The 23,017-nt window shown below is 36.3% G+C and overlaps 1 protein-coding gene and 1 non-coding gene across 2 annotated transcripts in view; one reads left to right on the top strand and one right to left on the bottom strand.

The window, feature by feature from the left end:
* ARID2 (AT-rich interaction domain 2) overlaps nt 1-23,017 on the bottom strand; it is a 208,284-nt gene that overhangs the window by 11,045 nt on the left and 174,222 nt on the right. Inside the window, exons 17-20 of the mRNA XM_027542647.1 lie at nt 10,432-10,570; nt 10,254-10,339; nt 6,865-6,988; nt 6,685-6,776 (exon numbers count right to left, since the gene is read on the bottom strand). Coding sequence (XP_027398448.1) covers nt 6,685-6,776; nt 6,865-6,988; nt 10,254-10,339; nt 10,432-10,570 — 441 coding nt within the window. The remainder of the gene's footprint in view (nt 1-6,684; nt 6,777-6,864; nt 6,989-10,253; nt 10,340-10,431; nt 10,571-23,017) is intronic.
* On the top strand, nt 17,630-17,701 carry TRNAC-ACA. Its single transcript has one exon. It is a non-coding gene; the product is annotated as a tRNA-Cys (tRNA).

Raw genomic sequence — 23,017 nt, 5'->3', positions numbered from 1 at the left:
AATTTCTATTCAAGTCCTTTGCCCATTTCTGATTTGATTTGCTTGCTTTTTGTTGTTAAATCTTAGGAGTTCTTTATATAGTCTGAAATATTCACCGCCTTGTATTTGGTTTGTAATTCTTCTCTATCATCCTGTTGACTGTCTGTATATTCTGTTAATACTGACACAATTTTTCTAATTTTGATAAGATTCAAATTATTTTTTCTTCTGTTTCCCATGACTTTAGTGCCATATCCAAGAATAACTGCCAAATCCAACATCATGAGGTTTTTTCTAAGAGTTTTATAGTTTTGTCTCTGATGCATTTTGGGTTAATTTTTGCATATAGTGTTTAGATAAGGGTTAAGCTTCATTCTTTTGCATGTGAATTTCCAGTTTTCCCAACTCCATTTGTTGAAAAGACTATCTTTTTCTCATTGAATAGAGAACTGGCATCCTTATAGAAAACCATTTGGCCATATATGCAAGGACTTACGTCTGGCCTCTCCAGTCTGCCCCATTGGTTAGTGTGTCTGTCTTTATGTCACTAAGGACAGTGTATGCTTTTGATCACTGTAGCTTTGCAGAAAAATATGAAATCAGGAAGTGTGAGTCCTCTAACTTTGTTCCTCTTTTTCAAGATAGTTTTGTAATTCAAGGTTCCTTGAGATTCCATATGAATTTTTGAACAAATTTTTCTATTTCTACAAAAAATATCATTGAAATTTTGATATGGGTTGCACTGAATCTGTAGATTGCTTTGAGTATTATTGACATTTTACCAGTATTAAGCCTTCCAAGTGATGAACAAAGGATGTCTTACCATTTCTATACACCTTCTTTAATTTCTTTCAGCAATGTAAAGTTCTTATGGTGTAAGTCTTTACCTCCTTGGTTAATATGATTAAATATTTTATTCCTCTGATTTACTGTAAACAGAACTGTTCATTTTTTTTTCATATTGTTCATGATTAGTGAAGAAAAATCATTTTGTTTTTAAATGAGATGGTTAGATAGCATCACCAACTCAACAGACGTAAATTTGAGCAAACTCCAGGAGATAGTAGGCGACAGAGGAGCCTGGCATGCTGCAATCCATGGGGTCACAAAGAATCAGAATGACTTGGTGACTTAACACCACCAACAACATGTATTACACAGATAAAAGATAAATACATCAAAAAGAAGACAAATATATTGCAATTCTCCAAAGATCAAGTTTAATCAGAAAGGAGATAAACTGTGTTTAAACAGTTTACATTATTCAAACAACCAGATTCTGAACTTTCCAAATTTTAAAAAATGTGAACATTTCATACTCTTCAGTATACTGTACTATAAAATGAAAGTAAATTTCCATGTATCTTTCTGTTGACCTGTGATTTTCTTATTGCAAATATAATTTGCTTTAGTTTTTTTAAAAAAAATCACACCCTGTAACATATTCCACGAGAGATTCCATATATCAACAGAGAATTATCTTCTGATTTCTTATATTCTCTTCCTTATATCTATGGGTTTTGCCAGATTCTGTCAGTATTCCAGGGACTTCCCTGTATATGGTAAAGAATCTGCCTGCCTGCTCTACCAAAACTTCTCATCCCTGGAGATATTCAACAGACATTCTATATGGAGGTTTCAATCCAGACTGGGAAGGTGAATGGAAAGAATTTAATCGATTTCTTTAATTCTTTTGCTTCTACTATTCTAGGATCATAGCAAATGAAGATGCCAAAAGACAACTGGAAGGTTTAGAGTTAAATAAAATAACAAAATCAACAACAAAACAAAAATAGTAAAATGAAAACTTTTGGTTCAATAATGAAATGTAGCCAAAGTGGCTTTGCTGTAAACCTAAGAATGTGCAACTTGAATGTGAGGAAAAAGTTTTAAATTTATTTTTAGAATTTCAATTGTCCACACAAATTCCAGATCAGAACTCTATGAAAAACTATCAATAAAATATTTATTGAATCACTATTATATTCCCAACATTATGCTAGGCACTAAGAACACAAAAACCAAAATAAATGTTCAGCTCCTGCTTTCACAGATCGCATGTAAATAATAACATGCAATCTGGAGGAGGCACCTTAAGTCAAGGGTGGGTAGTGAGGGAAATTCATGAAAAGAAGAGGTGACCTGAGCTGAGTCTTAAAGAATAAGGAGGAAGTAGGAATGATCTCTGACTGTATTGGGCACTGTACTGTAGGTGCAGGCTACAAAGACTACTCAGAGAAAATCTGTAGTTATGTCAATAAGGGGGACATTGTTCAGTCGCTAAGTGGTGTCTGATTCTTTGTGACTCAATAGACTGCAGTAAGTCAGGCTTCCCTTTTCTTCACCATTTCCTGGAGTTTGCTCAAACTCACGTCCATTGAGTTGGTGATGCCATCCAACCATCTTATCTTTTGCCACCACCTTCTCCTCCTGCCTTCAGTCTTTCCCAGCATCAGGGTCTTTTCCAATGATTTGGTTCCTTGCATCTGACTGCCAAACCACTGGAATATTAGCTTCAGCATCAGTCCTTCCAATGAATATTCAGGGTTGATTTCCTTTAGGATTAACTGGTTTGATCTCCTTGCTGTTCAAGGGACTCTCAAGAGCCTTCTCCAGCGCCACAGTTCAAAAGCATCAGTTCTTCAGTGATCAGCCTTCTTTATGGTCCAACTCTCACATCCCTACCTGATTACTAAAAAGACCATAGCTTCATCAGTAAAGTGATATCTTTGCTTTTTAATATGCTGTCTAGGTTTGTCCCTTTCTTTCCAGGAGCAAATGTCTTTTAATTTCATGGCTGCATTCACCATCGGCAGTGATTTTGGAGCCCAACACCATAAAGTCTGTCATTGTTTTCATGTCTTACCCCATCTATTTGCCATGAAGGATGGGACCAGATGCCATGATCTTAGCTTTTTGAATGTTGAGTTTTAAGTCAGCTTCTTCACTCTCCTCTTTCACTTTCATCAAGAGGCTCTTTAGTTCTTCTTTGCTTTCTGCCATAAGACTGGTATCATCTACATATCTGAGGCTGTTGATACTTCTATTGGCAATCTTGATTCCAGCTTGTAATTCATCCAGTCTGGCATTTCACATAATGTACTCTGCCTTTAAGTTAAATAAGCAGAGTGACAATCTATAGCCGTGACATACTCCTTTCCCAATTTGAAACCAGTCCATTGTTCCATGTCTGGTTCTACTGGTACTTCTTGACCTGCATACAGGTTTCTTGGGATGCAGGAAAGGTGATCTAGTATTCCCATTTTTTTCAAGAATTTTCCACAGTTTGTTGTGACCCACATGGTCAAAGGCTTTAACATAGTTAGTGATGTAAAGTAGATGTTTTTCTGGAATTTTCTAGTTTTTTTCTATGATCCAGTCGATACTGGCATTTGATCTCTGGTTCCTCTGCCTTTTCTAAATCCAGCTTGTACATCTGGAAATTCTTGGTTCATGTACTGCTGAAACCTTGCTTGAAGGATTTTGAGCAATATCTTGCTAGCATGTGAAATGAGCACAACTGTATGGTAGTTTGAACATTCTTTGGCATTGCCTTTCTTTGGGATTGGAATGAAAACTGACCTTCTCCAGTCCTGTGGCCACTGCTGAGTTTTCCAAATTTGCTGGCATACTGAGTGCAGCACATTAACAGCATCATCTTTTAGGATTTAAAATAGTTCCAGTGGAATTCCATAACTTCCACTAGCTTTGTTCATAGCAATGCTTCCTAAGGTCCAGTTGACGTCACACTCCAGGATGTCTGGCGCTAGGTGAGTGACCCCACCATAGTGGTTATCCAAGTCATTAAGATCCTTTTTATACAGTTCTGTGTATTCTTGCCACCTCTTCTTAATATCTTCTGCTTCTGTTAGGTCCATACCATTTCTGTCCTTTATCGAGCCCATCTTTGCGTGAAATATTCCCTTGGTATCTCTCTTTTAGAAAAGATCTCTAGTTGTTCCCATTCTATTGCCTTCCTCTATTTCTTTGCACTGTTCACTTAAGAAGGCTTTCTTATCTCTCCCTATTATTCTTTGAAACTCTGCATTCAGTTGGGCATATCTTTCTCTTTCTCCTTGCCTTTCACTTCTTTTCTTTTCTCAGCTAACTGCAGGGCCTCCTCAACCATTTTGCTTTCTTGCATTTCTTTTTCTTTGGGATGGTTTTGGTCACTGCCTCCATAACAGAAGAAGCAAGAATCACAATCCTATGGCCTCCAGAATGAAAACCACATCACAGAAAACTAACCAAAATGATCACATGGATGTAACTTAATGACTCTTATCCACCATGCTGTGTAGAGCCACCCTAGTCGGTTGGGTCATGGTGGAGAGTTCTGACAAAACGTGGTCTACTGAAGAAGGGAATGACAAAGTTCTTCAGTACTCTTGCCTTGAGAACCCCATTAACAATATGAAAAGGCAAAGAGGTATGAAACTAGAGATGAGCCCCTCAAGTCCGTAGGTGTCCAATATGCTACCAGGTAAGAGTAGAGAAATAGCTTTAGAAAAGAGGCTGAGCCAAAGCAAAAACAATGACCAGTTGTGGATGTTTCTGGTGGTGAAAGTCAAGTCCAATGCTGTAAAGAAATATTATTAGGAACCTGGAATGTTAGGTCCATGAATCAAGATAAATTGGATGTGGTCAAACAAGAGATGGTGGCAAGAGTGAATATCGACGTTTTAGCCATCAGTGAACTAAAACGGATGGGAATGGGAGAATTTAATTCAGATGACCATTATATCTTCTACTGTGGGCAAGAATCCCTTAGAGGAAATGGAGTAATTTCTTAATTACTCCATAATTACTATTAATTACCATGATCAACAAGAGTCCAAACTGTAGTACTTGGGTGCAGTCTCAAAAATGACAGGATGATCTCAGTTCCTTTCCCAGGCAATCCATTCAACATCACAGTAATCCAAGCCTATGCCCCAACTACTAATGCCAAAGATGAAGTTGAACAGTTCTAGGAAGACCTAAAAGACCTAGAACTAACACCAAACAAAGACATCCACTTTATCATAGGGGACTGGAATGCAAAAGTAGAAGTTAAGAGATACCTGGAGTTAATAGGAAAGTTTGGCCTTGGAGTACAAAATGAAGCAGGGCCAAGACCAACAGAGTTTTGCCAAGAGAATGCACCACTGGTCGTAATAAACACCCTCTTCCAACAACATGAGAGATGACTCTACATATGGACATCACCAGATGGTCAATACTGAAGATGGAGAAGCTCTATACAGTCAGAAAAAACAAGACCTGGAACCGACTGTGGCTCAGATCATGAGCTTCTTATTGCAACATTCACACTTAAATTGAAAGTACAGAAAACCACTAGGCCATTCAGGTGTGGCCTAATACAGTGGAAGTGACAAATAGATTCAAGAGATTAGATCTGAGAGACACAGTAGGGTGGAAAGCCATATGAAAAACTACTTACAAAACAGTAAGATGAAATGTTATAAAACAGAAATGTTATAAACACAGACTCAATGAGGAAAAGGAATACAGCACAGGAAAGGCAGCACACAGATGCCAGCATCTGAGCTGGATTAGGGAAGGCTTACAGATGCTCAATGGGCTGCAACCCAGGGAAGATACAAAAGTGTGACATGAAAGACATCTAGGGTGGTTGGAATCTGCATGTGGTTTAATTTGGCTAAAATTGATATGCAGCAAAAGAAGGGGTAGGAAGAGAAATATAGTGAGAAAGGAAGGAAGAAATGATTCTATAAATGCAATTGGGAGATGCTAGTGACAAAACCTTCTTACTTTTTTTTCTGAAAAAACTTTATTTTTAATTTGAATGTTAATTTTTCTTACTCCTCTGTGGGAATACTTGATTCATGAAATATATTAACTTTTGTTATTGCAAACACTTTTTTTAAACTTAAGTTTTACTCACTTTAAATTTACCTAAGTTTTAAAGTTTGATATAGTTAAAGTAATTGCTTTTTTGTAATTGATGCCTCTGTTTTTATGTTCATAAAGTCCAGTTGGAATGTAACTACAAGAGATGTTATTAAGATCCAACACAAGGTAAAATAGGAGGAGGGGAACCAAGGTAGATTCGATTAACAGCATGTGAGAAGAGAAAAAGTAGGAGAGAAAAGCACTGTCTGGAAGGCAAGATGCATTAAAGCATAACTTCCCAACTAACGAGCCCAAGTTGAGTCAGCTGAAGGTGGAGGAAGAATACTAAAAAATTATTTTCAAGGTTCAAAGGAGACAAATCTACATTTGCTTTCTCAAGAGTTAGAGTTGTTTCCAGTTTCCATAGATTTATAAAATCCTAAGTTTTCTCCTAAGTCCAAGGATCTTAGCATATCTTTTACTTTGATGGTTTCATTAAAACGGCAATTATCAAACTGAATTCCATTCTAATTCCACATGATTCAAGTAACCAATTCCTTTTTCCTCCTAGTAAACTCCCAAGTTTTCTTTGGTAGACCTACTTTCTCCTCTAAATTCTATGACGAACGAGAAATTTAACTTAAATAAGTTCAAGAACACCTTCTGGTTGTTTCAACTTCCACTTTTGTGGCTTTTAAGAATCTATGATGGTCTACTTTGACATAAGCTTTTGGACATATCCAAAAATTGGTGAGAAAAACAGTGAGTACAATGCAGATATTTAACCTTATTAACTTACAGGTAACAGTAAAATATAAATTCACTCTGACTACAGAAAACATTACTCACCTGCGACCACATTCTGAATATTTACCAATGTTTTTTAATATTAAGGCAGCTGTTAGTCGGATGTGTTTAGTTATTGGTCCCTCTTTTTCATCCTTAATAAGGAAAAGAAAAGAAAAAGAATAAAGATCTAAATCATACAGTGTTCACACCTTCATAGTTAAGGCTCCAAGGCTCACTTACTGTAAAATCTCGAAAGACAAGATTTCTTGATCCTCTCCTTAGAGCCATAAGGGCAGCACTGGGATGATTCACAATGGCCTTTTGTGCTCTAGGAGTTGAGCTTGTGCCCCCTACAGCTGGCTGCCTAAATTGACCAGGGAGAGGAAGAGATTGTTAACATGACAATTCAGGCAGACTGACAACAAATGACCAACCTGCCAAACCTGAACGTGGTTACTCGAAGTAGACACAGGGTGAGTAAAAGCTCTGGTGGCCCAGCAGTAATACTTACTCTTTGTGTCAACCGAGGCAAAAGGATTCATGGTCTTTTATTTGCAATCTATCAACTTTAAAGCAAACAACAGATGTCCTAGTACAACCCATATATATATATATAAATACAACCCATATATATATATAAATTTAACCCATATAAATAGCTTAAAAGTTGAGTTCACATCTTTGAATGCAATGTTAAGATGTTAACAAAGAATAGTCTACAAGTTGAGCTGGATATTAGTTTTGCTAAATGGTACCTACAAGTAAAATATATCTCCTAAGAGTGTACTGGTATATGTATAGGTCACCCAGGAAAAGATCATCTAATACGATAATAACATGAAATTATGCTAACTACTACATTTCAAACTATTACTATCTTATAGAATTTTTTATTAACCAATTTCAATCATTTCAGTATAGCTCTATTGTCCTTTAGCAAAGATGGAGGGACTGCAGAGACAGATTTTATATAAAATCAGATTCAAACTACTCTAGGTTTCCTTTGCCACACAGAAAAACTGCATCAGTCAGTATCCGTTGCATTCTGCTGAGGCAACATTGGAGAGAGAACTGGCTCCCGGGAGAAAGTCCTGTTCCTGCCCCTCACTAGCTGCATGACTTTGAACTGTTCCATTTGCCCCTTTGCGCTTCAGGTTTCACATCTGTAAAGTGGGGATATTTCTGGCATTTTTTTACATGAGTAAACTAATTCTGAATATTAAGTTAACATAAAAGCAATCTCTAAATTGAAAGCCAATTTTGTCTATATCTACATATAGATTTCTCTAGATAAAGATCTATGTATCAACACAGATAAAAATTATTGACTATGTATAAATGACAAAGGTTTTTTATTATAACGGATATACCAAAATAACCCTCCAAATTTGAACAAAATCAAACATACTGCAGCATACTATTATTAGCTACATAGAAGTGAAGTGAAAGTCAGTCAGTCATGTCCGATTCTTTGTGACCCCATGAATTGTAGCCCATCAGACACCTCTGTCCATGGGATTCACCAGGCTAGAATACTGGAGTGGGTTCTCAGGGATTGAACCTGGGTCTCCTGCACTGGAGACAGATTCTTTACCATCTGAGCCACCAGGGAGGCTGAAAGCTACATTAATATATACAAATTAAATACAGTTCACCCTTGAACAACATGGGAGTTTGGGTACCCACTCTCCCTGTAGTCCAAAATATGCATATAACTTTACATTTGAACCCCCACACCTGCAGTTCCATATCTGTGGCTTCAACCAACCAGAGATGCTACAGCATCACAGTATTCACTGTGACAAACATCCACCTGTTAGCAGATCCTCCCAGTTGATACCTGTGTTGTTCATGGGTCAACTGTACAGTGAAAATTATAGAAAAAACTATTTGGCAGAAAAGTGACTTTCCACTGCTTTGAGGGTAAATCTAAACTCATGTTTATGGCTTATGAAAGCCTCAGCTATTTTTTCCTCATTCTATAGATCTCAGTTTGGATTCACTTTCTATCCAAAGCCTTCTATGGTCTCCTACATTGGTGTAGGTGGGCTTTCACAGTGTCCTGTGCATTTGATGCCATTTAACAAGAATCATCTATATCTCTCATTGTATCTCCAGACTTGAGAATGGCAAAATATATCTTGGTCATGTATACTTCATGTCATATTTTAGTGCCTAGCTGAGGCATGAATAGTAATGGAGAGAATAAAAAATAACGGGATGAATAAAGTATGTAAGCAGCTTCTGGTATTCCCACCCTTGTAGTTCTGTCTAGAATTTCAGCTCTCTGAAGTTAGACTAAACCGTGTCCTCAGAATTCCCTATGTTTGGCATAATGTTCAGTACACAGCAATATCTCAAAAAATGTTGACATTAATTTATCTTCATATTATAATAATTAAAATACAACTATCCCTTGGTATTCATGGGGGACTGGTTCCAGGACCCCCTGAGGATACCAAAATCCTAGAGCCAATCCCAGACAGATACCAAGCGATGGCAGTATTTGCATATAACCTACACACATCCTCTTGTGTGTTGTAAATCATTCAGATTACTTATATACTCAGTACAATGCAAATGATATGTAAATAGTTGCTGCTGCTGCTGCTGCTAAGTCACTTCAGTCGTGTCCGACTCTGTGTGACCCCATAGACGGCAGCCCACCAGGCTCTGCCATCCCTGGGATTCTCCAGGCAAGAACACTGGAGTGGGTTGCCATTTCCTTCTCCAATGCATGAAAGTGAAAAGTGAAAGTGAAGTCGCTCAGTAGTGTCCAACTCTTAGCGACCCCATGGACTGCAGTCTACCAGGCTCCTCCACCCATGGGATTCTCCAGGCAAGAGTATTGGAGTGTAGTGCCATTGCCTTCTCCAAAATAGTTGCTAGTATATGGCAAATTCAAATTTGCTTTTTAGAATTTCCTGAAAAAAATTTTTTTCAAATATTTTTGATCCCTGGTTGGTTGAATCTTCCGGTGTTGAACCTAAAGATCTGGAGGGCTGACTGTATTATTTAGAATTAAAGCCCTCAGTTGGAAACTACAAAATAGGAGACATTATGTAAATTTAATAAGGACCTTACAGGAATCCACAGTAGTGGATTCTGTAGTGGATACTGTAGTCAGAACTTGACTACAAGTTATTATAAGTGTTCATGGAAATAAAAGGTAAATGAATAACAAACAGTAAATGTGACATATACATTTTACGTTGGACCATCACATGCCACTGTAGCCTCTCCTCAGGAGTAGTTGTAGGAATAAATCTCTCTGCCATTATCAAGTACATGTTCAACTCCTCTCCCAAAGGACAAAGAACCATATATTTATTTCCAATTTACAAAGCATTTCTCATAGATCATCTGCCATTACTACCAAGTGACTTGTCTGCAAAGTGGAATCAAAATATTAGAGCTACAAGGTACTTATACACCATGTGGTTCAGCCAATATAAAAAGTGATTCCTAGGGCACTTATGCACTTTGAACAGGGTCACATACATAGCTGGACTACAACCCAGGTTTCCTGTCTCCTGACATGCTGAATTGCCTTTTATTGCTATTTTGCCTAGTTTCCTGATTTGTCTTTTATTTAAATGCACAACAGGAAGTAAACTCATGTTCCTTACTTGGTAGAAGATTTTTGATTTCCTGCTTGTCCTGGTTCATCTTGTTTTAATCCTGCAAGCAGAGCATCCTTTGAACAGTGCTTGTCCTTTTTAAGAAAACGGAAGCAAAAAACATAAGCATCAAGATCTCTAATGCAACTAAATGAGCTACAAGTCAAATAGTATTAAGAAAGTGTACCTGTAAGTGAGTGATGAAAGAAAACCTCTGTCGTTGAAAAGGCTCACAACCTTCCCAAAGACACTGCCCTGGATATACGTCTTTTCCTCCATGTTCAGTTGCTGCATGGTAGAAAACCTGTGAGGGGGTCTGAAACCACCTACAAAAAATAGAAGTAGTAGAAATGTTCTAACACTTAGATATGTTCTTTAAAATAGAAAACCTGCTCTCTTAATACAAAAGCTCCAGAACAAATAATGAGCAAAACAGTACAGATAAATATCATTCCAAATAATATTTTTAAAATTTCTGCTTATACTTAAAAGTCAAATACTCAAAAGTTCTGAACACTTCTGGTAATTAGATATAAGCTTAATATTTCACTCTCATTTCCCTAACTTCAACGGAAGTCAGTTAAGAATCTCTTGAAAGTAGATAAAATTTCATTTGAAAACACAACAGAACATAATCTCATAAACAAATACCATACTCTGTTGTACTTTTAGAAGCTGCTCAAGCATTTACCAGATTTCATATCACATATAATAAACTCCAGCATATTCAATCTAAAAATCTAAATGCTATAAACTTTGGTGAGTCTGGCTCTTAAGTTGAATTCACATTTTGTATGTCCATCCATGTTTAAGAAGTCATGTCTCTCGTTTCTCCAACGTCATACCTTACTCAGTTAGAGACCTTGAGGTTTAATAATACAAATACCTTAGTATATCTGGCCAAGGACAGAAATCTGAAGAAAATCAGACACTGTACTACTGCCTTGTTAAATAGAATATATGGCAATGAGAGAGAATACTGGAATCCAGACAGCAAAGACTACATTAAAAGACTTCAATTACTAACTACTAACTCAAATATTTATATAGTCAATATCTTTAAAGTTTATAGCAGAACTCTCTCAGAATTGAATTTTTTATGGATGTCAGATAAACATGTCTATATTTGAGCCAATTTCTGATGTGGAGCACATATATAATATTTCAAATTAATATTCCTTCAGGAAATAAATGATAGGCATTTTAAAATAAATTTTAATCAAAAGAACTGAATACTGAAGTATAAAAGATGATGTTAAAAACCATTGTAACTGACATATTTCATTCCATCTATATAAATACTTCATCTATATAAATAATTTCTGATAGTTTTATTATAAAACTATCATGGATTCAAAGAATTAATATAGTTTAAAGTGACTACCCAAAGCGATCTACAGAGTAAATGCATTCCCTACCAAAATTCCAATGGCATTTCTGACAGAAATAGAACAATTAATCCTAACATTTGTACAGAATCGCAAAAGCTCCCAAAAAGCTAACGCAATCCTTAGAAACATGAAAAGTTGGCGGCATCATGTGCCCTAATTTCAAACTATATTACAAAGCTACAGTAATCAAAACAGTATGGCATCTGCATAAAAACAGACACATAGAACAGAGAGAGCCCAGAAATAAACTCATGGATATATAATCAATTAATTTATGATAAAGAAGTCAAAAATATATAATAGAAAACAATGCCTTAATAAGAAATGTTGGAAACAATGCATAGCCACATGCAACAAAAAAGAAACTCAACTACTCTTTTATACCATACAAAAAAAAATTAACTCAGAATGGATTAAAGACTGGAATGTAAGGTTTGAAATCACAAAAGTCCTAGAAGAAAACAGAAGTGTTAAGTTGCTGAACACAGGCTTCAGCAATGATTTCTGCAGATTTGATACTGATACTAAAAACAAAAGCAACAATAAACAAAAATAAGCAAAAATAAATAAGTGGGACCACATCAAACTAAAAAGCATCTGTGAAAGCAATGGAAATAATCAACAAAGTAAAAGGACAATGTACTGAATGTGAGAAAATATTTATAAATCATACATCTCATAAGGGGTTAACATACAAAGCACATAAGGAACGCCTACAGCTCAGCAGCAAAAATCCCAAAATTTTTAAATGGGTAGAGGTTCTAATTAGACACTTTTTCAAAGAAGACATACAGGTACATGAAGAAATCAACATCAAAACCACAATGAGATGTTACCTCACATATGTTAGGAAGACTACTATCAAAAACACAAGAAAGAAGTGTTGATGAGGATATGGAGAAAAACAAAACCCCTGTCCCTGTGCACCCTTAGTGAGAATGTAAACTGGTGTAGCTACTGTGAAAACTATAGAGATTTCTCAAAATATTAAAAATAGAACTACCATATGATCCAGCAATTCCCACTCTGGATATTTAGCAAATAAATGAAAACACTAACTTGAAAAGATATGTACACCCCCATGTTCACTGTAGCATTATTTACAAAAGCCAAGATACAGAAACAACCTAAGTATCCATGACAAGCCTAAACAGTGCATTAAAAAGCATAGATATCACTTTGCTGACAAAGATCAGTATAGTCAAAGCTATGGTTTTTTTAGTTGTCATGTAGAGATGGGAGAGTTGGGCCATAAAGAAGGCTGAGCACTGAAGAACTGATGCTTTCGAACTGTGGTTCTGGAGAAGACTCTTGAGAGTCCCTTCAACTGCAAAAAGATCAAATCAGTCCATTCTAAGAGAAATCAACCCTGAATATTCACTGGAAGGACTGATGGTGAAACTGAAGCTCCAATACTTGGGTCACCTGATGTGAAGAGCTGACTCACTGGAAAAGACCCTGATGCTGGGAAAGATTGAGGGCAGGAGGAGAAGGGGGTAACAGAGGATGAGATGGCTGGATGGCCTTATCGACTCAATGGACATGAATCTGAGCAAACTCTGGGAGAAGTGAGTAACAGAGAAGCCTGGTGTGCTGCAGTCCATGGGTTTGCAAAGAGTCGGACATGACTTTGTGATTGATCAACGGGTCCATCAACAGATGAATGGAAAGAAAATGAGAGAAATATTATACTGCCATGAAGAACGGAGAAAATCTTGTCATCTGTAATCTGGACGGCCTCAAGGGAATCATGCTAAGTGAAATATGTCAAACCAAGAAAGACAAGTATCATATGAACTCATTTAATATGTGGAAGGTGAAAAAAAGAATAACAAAAAAAACCCAAACCCTCCCACTAAGGTCACAGGTAAAGAGAAGAGACTGGTGGTTGTCAGAGGCAGGAGATGGGGGGCAGGATATGAAATAGGTCAAAAAGTACAAAACAATAGTTATAAAGAATCTGCCTGCAATGAGGGAGATCCAGGTTTGATCCCTGGGTTGGGAAGATCTTCTGGAGAAGGGGATGGCTACCCACTCCAGTACTCTTGCCTGGAGAATTCCATGGTGGGGTACAGTCCATGAGGTCACAAAGAACTGGACACAACTGAGCAACTAACACTTTCACTCATAATTCTATTTCATTAATATGAAATAATGACTGGAACACTACTATCACAAGAAGACAGGTCTCATTTTACTTTTAAGATTTTATCTAAATACTCTTAATTTATTAACTGAAAAGTAAAACCATTTACACACACCAGACAAACACACAAATCAAACTCCAAATGCACTGACTTGTCAGAGTCAAAATGTTATCTATTTTAAACTATTTTGTAATACATTAAATGAAGCGAGTTTATTTACAATACATAAAATTGATGAATCTACTGGTTAAAAGAAAAAAGAATGCAGTTAGTCCTTCTTTAAATCAATTTAAACTACTAAACACACACAACTCTGTGTGCATGTGGTTTTAAGACAACAGAATTTTTAAGTGCTCAATTTACCTGCTAAACACAGGGTCTATTATGTCCCTTTTACCTATGGTGTTTCCACTCATCCTAATTCTATTTTCTCTCTATTCATCTAACTGTTTAAGTCATACAAGCCAGACTTTAACTGAATATGGTACAAGGTAAAGTTCTAAAACAGTGATGAAGCTGGCTACAATGATCACATGAAGGTGGAAAGAAATTAAGGTTTCCAAATCCACTAAGTGGAATATTTGGACTTAAAATGCATAAATGTAATTTCAAATTAAAACAATGAGTTTTCAGGGAACTTTATTTTTTTCTGAGATGGGGAAGAATAAGACATGCAGTGGGATGTCACTAATGTCTACCACTGTGTCCAAACAATTTCCCTTACTTCTACTTTTCTATCAACAACCTACCCGGTCCCCTGAAACAAGCAACACGTTCATTTAAAGAGATGAGAAAATTTCATAAAGGCAACCAAATGAAAATAAAAATTTCCTGGGATTCAATTATCTAAACTGCTAACACTTTGGTTGTTGTTGCTGTTTAATCTTAAGTTGTGTCCGACTCTTTGCGAGCCCATGGCCTGTAGCTCACCAGGCTCTTCTGTCCAAGGGATTTCCTAGGCGAGAATACTGGAGTGGGTTGTCATTTCCTTCTCCGGTGGATTTCCTGACCCAGGGATCAAGTCCACATTTCCTGAACTGCAGGCAGGTTTTTTACTGCTGAGGCACCATAAGTCTTCACTTTGTCTTGTGTTTTTTAAACAAAACTGAGGTGTTTTGTTTTTTTTAATTGAAGCAGAGTTGATTGACAATGTTGTGTTAGTTTCTGGTATACAATAGGTGATTCGGTTATATACATATTCTTCTTCATATCCTTTTCCATAATGGTTTCCCTGGTGGCTCAGAGGGTAAATCATCTGCCTGCAATGCGGGAGACCCCCGTTCGATCCTGGGTTGAGAAGATCCCCAGGAGAAGGAAACAGCAACCCACTCTGGTACTCTTGCCTCAAAAATCCCATGGATGGAGAAGCCTGTCCATGGGGTTGCAAAGAGTCAGACATGACTGAGTGACTTTCACTTTCACTGAATATAGTAAGACCTTGCTATTTGCCTAATTTATATAATAGTAAGCTATATCTGTTAATTCCAGACTCCTAATTTATCCATGCCCCACTTCCTTTCCCTTTCCATAACCATAGTTTGTTTTCTATGTCTGTGAGTCTAAGTAACTGGGTCTGTTACTAATATAATTTTATATACCACTGCCATATGGTTATATGATGCCTTTGTACAAATAAAAAGAATGTCCTTCCTTAAGATGCTTTATCACCATCTGTGAAAAACTGTTGTAATAAATATGCAACTTCTGGCATGTACAATGTGAAGGTTGCTTCCCCTCCTCCTCCCACACACTTTGGGGTCAAACAACCACAGGTAGAGCAACTAAGCAAATAACTTCACTCCAAAACTCATTTTACTTATTGTTACTCTAGCTTTCAGGATGGCTGTTGGAATTAAATATGGTGATACATGTAAAATTATTTGGCAAATAGTATGCCAACAATAAATGAGAGCTATTATCAACATAATCATTATTATTAGTAGTAGATGTTGTAGTGGTAGCAGTGGTAACCTTTCATTTTAACCTTGCCCATCTTGTTAATCATGTACTCTGAGATCTTTTCCCCAGCTATTTCAACACTGTCATACCTTGTTCAGTAAAGTTTATTAGTCTATCTCCATGTTAATGGTCCCTATTATCAACTATTACTCACAACTCATTTTATTAATTTCTGCACCCAAAACCACTCCCCACAGCCTGCTCCAAACTTTTCACCTTTTGTTAAACACTGAACTTCAATCTTGTTAGAGCTCATCTTCACCTGTATTCGTGTGAATTTCTGAACTAAGTGATTTTTACATCTCTGGGTGGGGGGACGGGCTATTACTGAAAGAATTTGTTACTCTGTTAGAGCTTCCTTAACTTCCTTTTTCTTTATATTACATCTTCTGTCATTAATCATTTTTCCTTCCTTTGGATATTAGCCAGAAGTAGCCACTGTGTCCAGGGTTAACTCCTTCACTTACATACTGAATTCTATTTTGTTTCTTCATAAACTATCCCTTCTTTTGCATCTTCTATCTTTCTGTTTCTCCTGAATCTTATACTAAAGCATAACAATATAAATGCTACTCCAACTAAAAACAGTAGAAACACTTTTTTTTGGATCCTGTTACTTTCTCAAAAGATAGAAACTAGATTTACAGTATCTGGCAAAGTGATACAAAATTTAATACCTAGTACATTTATTATAGTAAATATATCCAACACTTTTTCTCAGTCACTGGCCATCTTTCAAAGATATATATATATATATATATATATATATATATATTATTTTCAATTACATCATCAATACAATTTATAATGCCTAATCTCCTGCTCATTACTCAAATAGTCACAGCTAAAGCTCAGGATTAGCCTTTATTCTTTCACTGAAATCCCCTTCAGCCAAATTCTTTTTTTCCTTTATCCTAGTGAAAAGCTGTTTGGTTCAACTGAACAAGTTATTCAATAAGGCTACTAGGTGCAAGTTTTCTGATTTTAATTCCCCTAAGCAAACACTTGAGGTTAAAACACTTACTACCAGAACTTTTAAAAGCCAAAAACCATGACATTATTGGTATAATCTATACCAATACTTTCAGAGAAGGCAATGGCACCCCACTCCAGTACTCTTTCCTGGAAAATCCCATGGATGGAGGAGCCTGGAAGGCTGCAGTCCATGGGGTTGCTGAGGGTCGGACACGACTGAGCGACTTCACTTTCACTTTTCACTTTTAAGCATTGGAGAAGGAAATGGCAACACACTCCAGTGTTCTTGCCTGGAGAATCCCAGGGACGGGGGAGCCTGGTGGGCTGCCGTCTATGGGGTTGCAACAAGTCGGACATGACTGAAGCGACTTAGCAGCAGCAGCAGTAGCATACCAATACTTTGGCCACCTCATGCGAAGAAATGACTCACTGGAGAAGACCCAGATGCTGGGAGGGACTGGGGGCAGGAGGAGAAGGGGATGACAGAGGATGAGATGCAGAGGATGAGATGGCTGGATGGCATCACTGACTCGATGCACATGAGTTTGGGTAAACTCCAGGAGTTGGTGACGGACAGGGAGGCCTGGTGTGCTGTGATTCATGGAGTCGCAAAGAGTCAGACATGACTGAGCAACTGAACTGAACTGAACTGAACGTATGATTACTAATATCATTTTTCCTACCATCAAACACTTAGGCATCATGAAAACATAAGTGAAGTAGATAAAGTACACTTTTTCTATTACTTTAAGATGTCATTATTTAAAATTCTTCAATCAATGCAGGAGGTTATATATTAATAGTATATATTATAATATTTAAATGATTTACCATATGTAAAAGAATGGTAAATGGTAAAATCATTAAAATATTATAATATATACTTTTTTACCATATGTAAAAGAACGAGTCTTCCCTGGTGGCTCAGACGGTAAAGTGTCTGTCTACAATGCAGGAGACCCAGGTTCGATCCCTGGTTTGGGAAGATCGCCTGGAGAAGGAAATGGCAATCCACTCCAGAACTATTGCCTGGAAAATCCCATGGACAGAGGAACCTGGTAGGGTACAGCCCATGGGGTCGCAAAGAGTCGGACACGACTGAGCAACTTCACTTTCACTATATGTAAAAGAACAGTTTAAAAACAAACATCTGTAGCTATAAAGCTAAGATTATTTCCTCTGTCTTTAAAACAAAACTAAAAGGGCTGAAAATAGCACATTTACAGTTTTCTTAATTGCTCAATTTCTTGGCAAGTTATTTTTCCTTAATGACCAAAACGTATTCCATGTCCCTCTTAATAGCCCTCTTCCTGCAAAAAAATTTAATTTGACTTAAAACACATGTGATACTCTGCAGGAAAATTTTCATTTAAAAGCAAAATATGCATTTAATAAATGCACTAAATGATACATCAAAAAATCTACACTGCAAACACATTTCAGTTTTTAAAACAGCTGTATTATTAGTTGTAAAAAGCAATATTACTAGTGGGGAACTAAATGCTTCTGTTGCTGCAGACATGAATTCTCTACTCCCAGCTTCTTTGCCCCAGTCAGCCCAGATTCAAAGCCACAGATAGAAACAACTGACTGACTGGCTTAGTTGCCAAAGAAAATGAGGAAAGATGCAAGTATGTGGTCTATTTTTGGCTTTTAGAGAAAGAGATTGTACCTCCCAGTAATACTCAATTTATGTACTGAGTAATACTCAAAGTATCTCAACTGAGGAAGAGGGTTCCAGTGGAAGACAGCCAAAACCAACAGTCTTTGGCTCTGCTTCTTTTCCTCCTAATAAGTAATAATATCAATAAAAATAAAATATTAATAATAGTAGAATATTATTAACAACCAACTTATTACTAACCTACTGTTCTGTAATGCAGTTACATATTTTATATAGCAAAATAGAAAATGTATTGTCAGGGATCTTGGTTAAATATGCTTTTAAAATGTGAACCCTCCAGTAAAATCTGAATATGGGATAAAATAATAGTTCACAGTTGAAAAGTAGTATGGAAACATATTTGAACAAGTTAGGCATTACGATAATGTTATGCTTAATAAACTAAACAGAAGCTTGGAGATAACACTGAATGGTGTGTGTGTTTGTTTATTTTCAATAAGATAAATAAAGCATGCAAATACACCGAATCTTTGGATTTTTACTTGAATTCTTTGAAAGTTACGGCAGTATACTACTTCATACCATTCTCGACAAAGCTGAACACAGTATAAAGCACCTCTTTTTATATGAAGTTCTGTTTGTTCAGAACTTATTATGTACTCATATATTCACAAACATCATCTTACTTGAATTCTGTGATAGCCTTCTGAAGAAGGCAAAACTATCACCACTATACTGCTGAGGAAACAAGCTTTTAAGCTTACTATAACTTTCTAGAGCCATAGTTTCTAGAGCCATGTGGCAAGAGTTGGGATTTGAAAACAGGTATGTCTAACACTAAAGATCTGATTTTTTTCTACTATCCTAGAACACATGACTGTTTACTTGGGTAATTTGTACACATTCATTACTAGGTAAAAACTGAGGCATTACACTTTTATACACACCATCCATTATACTATGATTTTTTTCTTTAAATGTTAGAAAATTCTGAAAGAATACTAGGTTTGAGATTAGCATTTGTACCTAATTCTCCTTATTGTGTACACAACTCTCAAAGAACAAAGTTTATTTAATAAGCTACAGGCTAGATTTCTGACCCCAAGAAATTCTTTTACCAAATATTTTAAGGAACACTGAAAAGGACTTCAATACAATTTGCAAATTGGTCTCATAGTATGTAACTTTTTGGTTTCAGGTACCATCTTCAAGTAGTCTTTGGTACTCAGTGTTTGAAAGAACAAAGCAAGGTAAAAACAAACAAGAGATCAAAGACAAACTATAACAATACATTATATATTTCAATTATAAACTGATGTTAACATCATGCTGACAATATATTAATAAGAATAAAGATAAGAATAAGGACTTCTAGTTTCTGTTCAGACATATAGAGCCTGGAAGTTGTCACTCCCATCCTCAGAACAAGAAAAACTGTGGAACAAAATGAAAATTAACAACATTTAAAATCATCAGAGAACTGAGGTCACAAGGCAAACTGTTTCCCTGAAAACTAAGTAGACTGCTGAATATAAAGAAACAGAAATAATTGCTTAAATCAGTAACTGAGAGGAATACTGAAGCAGAAACCATGAATTGACGGAGACCCAGTATGGACTATCCTGAAAGGTAAAAAATCCTGAAGGGCCAATCTCTAGGGAAAGCCCACACTTTTGTGAGTTTTATATCTAGGAACCCTAGCAGGTTCTCCTGGTAGACTGGGAAAAAACTCCCTAATACTTACAACAGGTAGAGGGAGAAAGTAACATTTTAAAATATGCCTGGGGTGTTCTTTTCTCCTTAATTAAGGCCTGCTCTCAAGAAAAATTACCAGAGCCTTATCTGACCTAGGGGAAAAGCAAACATAATTTGAGCCCCTTCAGATTCCCTGTCTCATATAAGGGGAGAAAAACAATGGCTATGAAACTCTTCTCAAAGTCATAGCTCCAGAGACTCAAATCCACCTTTCAAAAAGGTAAAATTTAATCATGAGAACGTTTCCCCTGCCTAGTATGCTATCACTTCATAAGCAGTGTTCCAACAGAACTGAGGATTACAACTGAGAGAGCTGTCAGATACAGACTCTACTTTAAAAGGAATATCTAAGGAAACCCAAACACAACAGCAAACATTAACAAAGCATAACTCCTTGCTAAACAAACACAAAACTCACACCGAAAGTCTATTTATCTCAGTTCCTATTAAGTGATGCACATCCAACATTCAACAAAAAGACATGCTATGTGTTAAAGCAAAATTAAACTACAGACTGAAAATATAATACAAGCATCAGAACCAGACTCAGGCATGGCAGAGATTAATTGGCATGGCAGAGATAATTCCCAGAATTATCACCCTGGGAATTTTAAATGATTATGATTAATAGGTTAAGATGCTAATCAAAAAAGGTGTACCATGTAAGAAGAGATGAGTAATGTAAGCAGAGAAATGGAGATATTAAGAATCAAAAGGAAATGCTAGAAATAAAATAAAAAAAAAACAACTGAAACAAAGGATGCCTTTGATGAAAATCATCAGTAGACTAGACATGGCCAAAGAATTGATGAGCTTGAACATATGTCAACAGAAATGTCCCAAACTGAAGAAGAAAGAGAAAAGAAGAATTGAAAAAAACAGAAAGAGAATGTCCAAGAACTGTGAGACAATTACAAAAGGTATAACATACGTATATTGGGAATAGCAGAAGGAGAGGAAAGAGAGAAAAAACAAGAAATACTTGAAGTAAGAACGGCTGAGAATTTTCTAAAATTAACAACACATCAAACCACAGATCTAGGAAACTCACAGAACATCAGATAGGCTAAATGTAAAAAAAAACTACACTTAAGCATTTCTTATTCAAACTGCTAAAATCCAAGGACAAAAAAATCTTGAAAGAAGCCAGAGAGAAAAAATCCTTACTAAGAGAACAAGGATAAGATTATCCTGGATGCTTCTTGAGAAACTATGCAAGGAAAAAGAGTAGCGTGAAAAATTTCTATAAAATGTTGAAAGAAAAAGATTCATCAACCTAGAATTTTGTGTACACAAAATTGTCTTTGCAAAGTGAAGGAGAAATAAAGACTTTCTTGGATAAACAAAAACTGAGTGCGTTTGCACAGTACATCTGACTACAAGAGATGTTAAAAGAAGTTCTTTAGAGACAGAGAAAGTGGTAGAGGTAAAAATAACTAAGATCTATATAAAGAAAGGAAGGGTGTTAGAGAAGGAACAAACGGAGATAAAATATTTCGTATTTCTATCGACTGATCTAACAGACTAATGATTGTTCAAAATATTGATAAAGCAACAATGTATTTGGCAATTATAACTTCTGGATAAGTAAAATCAAGGACAACAATGGCATAAGGGACACTAGGAAAGACGAATACTCTGGTACAAGGTACCTAAAATATCCAGGAAGCCATATGTTGTTTGAAAGTACACTTAGAATACCTATAAATATATATTTCAAACTCTAGGAAAACCATAAAAAATTTTCAAAGAAGCAATTATACTAAGAGAGAGAAGAAAATGGAACCATATAAAGTACTCAATTAAAAGAAAAGAGAGGAATAACATGGACAAAAGAAACACAAACAGTGGAATAAACAGAAAACATTTACAAATATGATAGACATTAATACAATTGTATCAATAATCATTTTAAATATGACTGGTCTAAATATACTAATTAAGAGACAAAGACTGGCAAAGTAAATATAAAACAATGTGTGGTTAAATGAAAAGGCACAGACTAAAAGTAGAGCAAAGGAGAAATATATACCATGCTGCTGCTAAGTCACTTCAGTCATGTCCGACTCTGTGCGACCCAACAGACGGCAGCCCTCCAGGCTCCCCCGTCCCTGGGATTCTCCAGGCAAGAACACTGGAGTGGGTTGCCATTTCCTTCTCCAGTGCATGAAAGTGAAAAGTGAAAGTGAAGTCGCTCAGTCGTGTTCAACCCTCAGTGACCCCATGGACTGCAGCCTTCCAGGCTCCTCCGTCCATGGGATTTTCCAGGCAAGAGTACTGGAGTGGGGTGCCATGCTAACACTAATCAAAAGAAAACTGGATTAATTACATTAATTTCATAAAAACAGACCTGAAAGCAAGGATACTATGAGGGACATTATTACATAATGATAAACATGTCAATTCTTCACAAAGATAATTCTTAAGGTATATAATTCTAAAACAAGGCATCAAAATATGAGGCACAATCTGATAGAACTGCAAGGAGAAATAGAAAAATCCACCATTGTATTTGGAGACTTCAGCACACCTCTACTTGTAACTGGTAATTCGAGCAGGCAGAATATCAGTAAGGATATAGTTGAACTACACAGCACCATCAATCAATTGGATTTAACTGACATTTATATAAGACTTCATTCAATAATAGCAGAAAACACATTTTTCTCATGCTTAAAGGAACATTCACCAAAATAGACCATATAAAACATACCTTAACAAATTTAAAATAATACAAATAACATAAAATAAGCTTTAAGATCTCAATGGAATTAAACTAGAAACCACTAACAAAGAGAGAGCTGAAATGTCTCAAAATATCTGCAGATCAAACAACAAACTTCTAAAACATTCTAACTAATTGAAAATGAAAATACAACTTATCTAAATTTGTGGGCTACAGCTAATAGAGTATACAGAGAA

The sequence above is a fragment of the Bos indicus x Bos taurus genome, chromosome 5 (genome assembly GCF_003369695.1).
Source record: "Bos indicus x Bos taurus breed Angus x Brahman F1 hybrid chromosome 5, Bos_hybrid_MaternalHap_v2.0, whole genome shotgun sequence".
NCBI lineage: Eukaryota > Metazoa > Chordata > Mammalia > Artiodactyla > Bovidae > Bos > Bos indicus x Bos taurus.
Note: the sequence above shows the minus strand (reverse complement) of the source record. Positions and strands in the feature narration are given on the sequence as shown.